General features: G+C 29.4%; 1 protein-coding gene across 3 annotated transcripts in view; it reads left to right on the forward strand.

The window, feature by feature from the left end:
* The window catches only part of LOC107447930 (Cyclic nucleotide-gated ion channel subunit B), a 109135-nt gene that overhangs the window by 53895 nt on the left and 49934 nt on the right, over nt 1–5306 (forward strand). Inside the window, exon 1 of one of the 3 annotated variants that reach the window (XM_043043269.2) lies at nt 1623–1843. The exons of the other annotated variants lie outside the window; for them this stretch is intronic. Within the exon in view, the coding sequence (XP_042899203.1) occupies nt 1762–1843 (82 nt within the window). The 5' untranslated portion in view covers nt 1623–1761. Of the gene's footprint in view, nt 1–1622; nt 1844–5306 lie in introns of those variants that run through there. 3 annotated transcript variants of the gene reach the window in all.

Genomic DNA, 5306 nt, shown 5'->3' on the forward strand with positions numbered 1-5306 from the left:
CCCTGAGAATACAAGTTAATATACTTGTGAACTTGTTTGCTCCAATATTGCTTGATAGGTCAGCTCTGATAGTATAGGAGCCTTACACCTGTCCCCAAGGGGTAAAGTTATAAAAAATTTTAATTTTAGAGTGGTGACTAATGATAAAACCTCAGAGGCAACATCGGAGTGCAAAATGTTAAGGTATCTGACAGGGTTTAACACATTTTTTCAAACAATCTTAACCAGTATTGTCCCGAATTTATATATTGAAATGATACAAAAAGTGGTTTTATGGAAAAAGTGGTGTAATGTATTATCGAAATTAATTGGTTTTTCAACTGTTAAGGCATTCAAAAAATCATTGATAGATCAAAAAGTACTTGCTCCTGCTTAAAAAGTACTTCCCACCACAATGAATGTCTTTGAAAAAAGGAATTGTCCTATATATATGACGCTGGGCGTTAACCGGTTAATTAAAATATAATTCTATTTTTTCTAAGCAGAGCTCCAAAAATTGTATATCTAAAGTAAACTTTACAAATTTATAAAATACTTTTTAAAAATTATATTCAAATTTGAGCAAAACACTTTTATAGCATGCAAACAGCTCTACACCAAATTGTAATGCCTAAATATCTAAATCATTTTTTTTTTAGATAAATAATGTGGTTACGTGCATTTTGAACACATTTTAAAGAAAACTTTCAAATGTATGGTGAAATAGGATCAAGTGCATTGCACAATATTGATTTTTTAAAGTTAAATTCTGAACATTCTTGCTAAAAAAAGTGATCAAAAATAATAAATTCACACTTAGATCTTAGATTTTAGTTCAAAACATGGCTTACACTATACAAAATCTACACACGAAGTTTCAAAGAATTCTATGATAAACTTTGTTGTGTGTGTTAGCATGCAAAAATTGTCTCAAAATCAACGTTTATCTGAAAATCCATTTAAAGTATGTAATTGCTATTCCGCTACGACGGACAGCATGCAGAAAAACAACTATCACTTTGATTCTAAAGAACGGAGAACAAAACTTTATAGATATTTAAAAAGCTAATGAACAAAATTTCAAATATAGACAATAAAAAATAATTCGTAATTTTCTTCGAAATTACCTACTTTTGCTCAGTCTTATATCTTAAGTCTTCAAAACTTGCTGCTTATTACTATTTATTTCTAACTTTTTTTCCTTAAAATAAAGAGTAAATTGTAACTAAAAAATGACCTGAAGTTTAATACTTAAGTATATTTGATTTTAATGGAAAAGTTAATCCTAGCATGTATTTAATTTATAACCTTTATAATGTACCTTCAAGTATGAAAATCATATTTCATTTTATCTTAGTAAGAAAATCTATTATAACTTAAAAAATGTATGGTTAAGTATTATCGCCTGTCTTATCCAGTTAAAATTTACCTCCTTATCATTTTACGTTCTGTGTTATTACGTTATTTATCATGCCGGAAATACCGACCACTTTTTTCACTTAATTACCATATTCACATTCCTTTTTCTCGCCAAAATAATCTAAGGAATCGCGCTTTTAAAGATGTTCCCCCTAAAATCCAAACCGGACTACTTCTCTCCTTTACCAGCGGAACAACATTTAATCTGTTCGCCGCCTCACTCAGACGATCGATTCTTGGCGGAAGAACACAAGATGGCTAGAGCAACATCGGAAAGAGATCCCTAGAGTTTGTAACGGAGACTGAGAAGTGAAAGAAAAAAAATTAGCCACAGCTTATTTACATTTCTTTCCCCTTACCGACATGATCTGCATGATTGGTCACTCTGTGTCCACCTGCGTGCAAAGTGTCCACTCCATCAGTTCTTACCTCCTGAAACATTTACGTAAGATTTTTTTTTTACAATCGTTTGCAATTTTTATTCTTAAAATTGAATTTGTGAATTTTAAGAGAATTAAAAATTACAAGTGTAATAATTAATTTAACTTGTAATTTTTTTTCTTCTTAGATGTCACTATCTTCATTCAGCGATGAGTATTGTTCGATTATTCTTTTTGTATTTTTATTTCATTCAACTTAATTTTAAAAGTGTTGTAACAATGACGAAAGGTCAAAGCCCGATTTCAGTTTGACCCTTTGATTTTGCTGCTCCTTAAAATTCGATACTTTCTGACATGAAAATAATTTGTGTCATCTTTTCTGAGAAAATCTTAAATGTTATTGTTGTATAAAGTTTATATTATCATAGAGAGCACAAGAGAACTCATTTGTTTTCATGCATACATTTTTAAAAAAATTTTTGTGTCAAATAAAAATTCATGTCAGTAAAATTTTAATTTCTGTGTGATAACTTTATGCCGATGTCAGCTGTATATATTTGTTGTTATTTTTAAAACAACAAAATTCTTGAACACTGACCTGAACTTTTTTAACAACATCTGCATTTTTTTTAAATTTATCAGTACCTTTTTTTTAAAAAAAAATCTTTAACTAAATAAATATTTAGACAGTTGTAGATAATTGAATAATGTTATTCGTTTTCGCTAAGCATCCTTTAATAGGCACGGTTTGAAGAAAACCAAACTGTAGCACAAGTTTTCATTATTCGCATTTTCTAGATCAATCTACTATGAACAGCTGCTCCGCTGTCTGTAATAGTTTTAATAAATTTTTAGCAAATTAAATAGCGAAACTTGTAGATTAAGCATATTTACGTCTACTCTTTAAAACTGTAACCGCGAGATGAATGCAATATACTCGTAGTTACATTTCATATAATACTTCAAATTTGTGATACGTAGCAGCGGAAAAACTATTTAAAATGAAAGTAAAAATAACTTATATTTTTTTACCTCTAGAAAATACTTTTTCACAATGCGGAGCAAAGTGGCATCTCTACTATGTATACTGATATTTGAATTTAAAATCAAAACACAATGATTTTTCAACTCTTAAGTGGTAGATAACAGCAAATTGTTTCGGAGCAAGAAAGAGTGGAAATCCATCTTTTATTATGTATAAATATCATGTGAATGTAAATAAATTTCATGTGATAAAATGCCTTTATGAAAAAGGTGGTAGAGAACTTGAATGGAAACTGAGTAACTAACAGAAATGCTAACAGACCTGCTTCCTGCAAAAGATATTATAAAATGATAGCATGGTAAAAACCAAAGTTTGCAAAATTTTAGGTGATGAAGCTAATACTTTCAACCTCTTCTAACTCAAAGTACCCACTAGTATACCTCACCAAGTAGAGGGTACCCATAACCTGTAAAGATTAAAGTATGGTAACTTTTCTCAAGACTGCTTAAAATTTCATTAAGTTAACTTTCAATTATTTGTATAAAATCAGTTTTGAAGTTTTCACATCACGATAAATGATACTGGAGTTATATTGGGGAACAAAGTCATGTATGTAACTCGGAAATTTATATAAAACAACATTCTGTTCCGGTCATGTCATAATTAGTCTTTTAGAATGTCGACAAAATCAACAAAATTTCAGCGAGTTTATGTTTAGCATTTTATAAAAAACTTTTGAACAAAGCGGAGCAGTTGGCATCTCTGTTGTGCTACCATTTTTTCACATAGGTTACCATTTTTTCATGCAGGAGCCATTTTTTAGTTTGATTTTAACACGTAAAAATACAATAAAATTCCAAATAAGGAAAGGGAGATTTTTGCACGAAAAAAAAAATTATTTTTTTTTTCTTCCTGCCATGAACGTTACATTCAAAACTATTGAACATCCTGATTTCTGCGGTAGATTTTATTTTAATTTTTAAAATTCTAACATTAATGTTAACTACGTTTAACAAAGCTAATTAGTAAGGATTTCGACTACGAGTAACTAATTTCAACAAGCATGTAATACATAAATTAACTGATTTCCCCCAAGATTTAAATTGTTTGCATAGTTGAAATAATTCCGGCCTACAATTACATACCTGCAAACTCTCCCGCATTTTGCGGGAGATTTTATTTTCATATTTAAAGTGGTATTAAATATATACTATTTTTTCTTTTATAAATTTAATTTTTAAATGATTTTGATCACCACTATTCTTACAAAAATTAAGCCTATATATTAATATGCGTTACTATCATGGTTGTCAACTTAATTTTTTTCAAATACAGCGTATTTGCTTGCTTAAAATTGAGGTTTTAATTCCATTTTAATACCACTGGGAAAAATTATAATGGAAGGGATTAAAAGTTATTTTAATATCACTCAACAGTGCTAAGAAACGTTAACACAATAGTGTAAAAAACGTCTACCATCATTTGCTAAAACAGAGGGTGCATAATTACCCGTTGAAAAGCCAATGTTCCATTTTTTGAGACATTGCATGCGGGCAAGCCACAACAGAGATATTGACTAAACGTCAATTTATAATCTAACTTATTTTGTCAAGTCATTTTGATTTTTATCTCTTTTGACGTAACTGATTTTATTTAAAGTTAATAATTTTAATGATATTTTTTAATTTTCTAATATATTTTGTCAAGTCATTCTGGACTTTTGTTTCAATTTAATTTACTTGTAAGTAAAGTATGGTACATATATTTTGCAAATTGTTTTTTTTTTGTACTCTTATTCATTTCATTGTAATTTGTAATTACATTTTTGTCTAAACTCGATGATTTTACTTAAATTTCGTATTTGCCAACTATTTGGGTACCTGCCACCTCTCCCTCCCCTACTCATTCCTTCATTCCACAAATCGTTTATCATATGTCTTTAACTACGTACGAATCAGACAATGCTGCTTCGTAGCTGTGCAATGAGATAGTTGTCTATTTCCAGCATTCCAATGTACAGTGGGTAAAAAAAACGGACCACCTGAATGACTTTTGATCTAATGATCGGATCTTCACTCTCTAAGGCTTGGAGAGCGATCCCTAGTTTTGACCCCTTAATGTTAATTTAACTTTTTGGGTATTTCGCCATATCTCGGGAACTTCTAAAGCGAATTGAAAACTTTTTGCGCTTAATAATAAAGTTTGTTTATCAAAAATTATTCCATGCAAAAAATAAAATTTAGTGAATATTTATCATTTTATTTAATATGAGTCAAAAACATTTCGAATTTTTAGGTATACAGTTTTTTAGTCTTATAAAGGATATAATTTCCTGTGGCAAAATGCAAAATTTGAGCGGAATCGGTTGAATAGTTTCTGAGAAATTGACTTTTAAGGAATTCGAATATTTAAAATTCGATTTCTCAGGAACTCTTCCAACAAATTCGCTCAAATTTTGTACTTTGCCTTGTAAAATTACATAATGACGTAAAAAATAATACGCCTTACAAATCAAAATTTGTTTGCCTGTTATTATATATATA

The sequence above is a fragment of the Parasteatoda tepidariorum genome, chromosome 6 (assembly GCF_043381705.1).
Source record: "Parasteatoda tepidariorum isolate YZ-2023 chromosome 6, CAS_Ptep_4.0, whole genome shotgun sequence".
In the NCBI taxonomy this organism is placed as follows: Eukaryota; Metazoa; Arthropoda; class Arachnida; order Araneae; family Theridiidae; genus Parasteatoda; species Parasteatoda tepidariorum.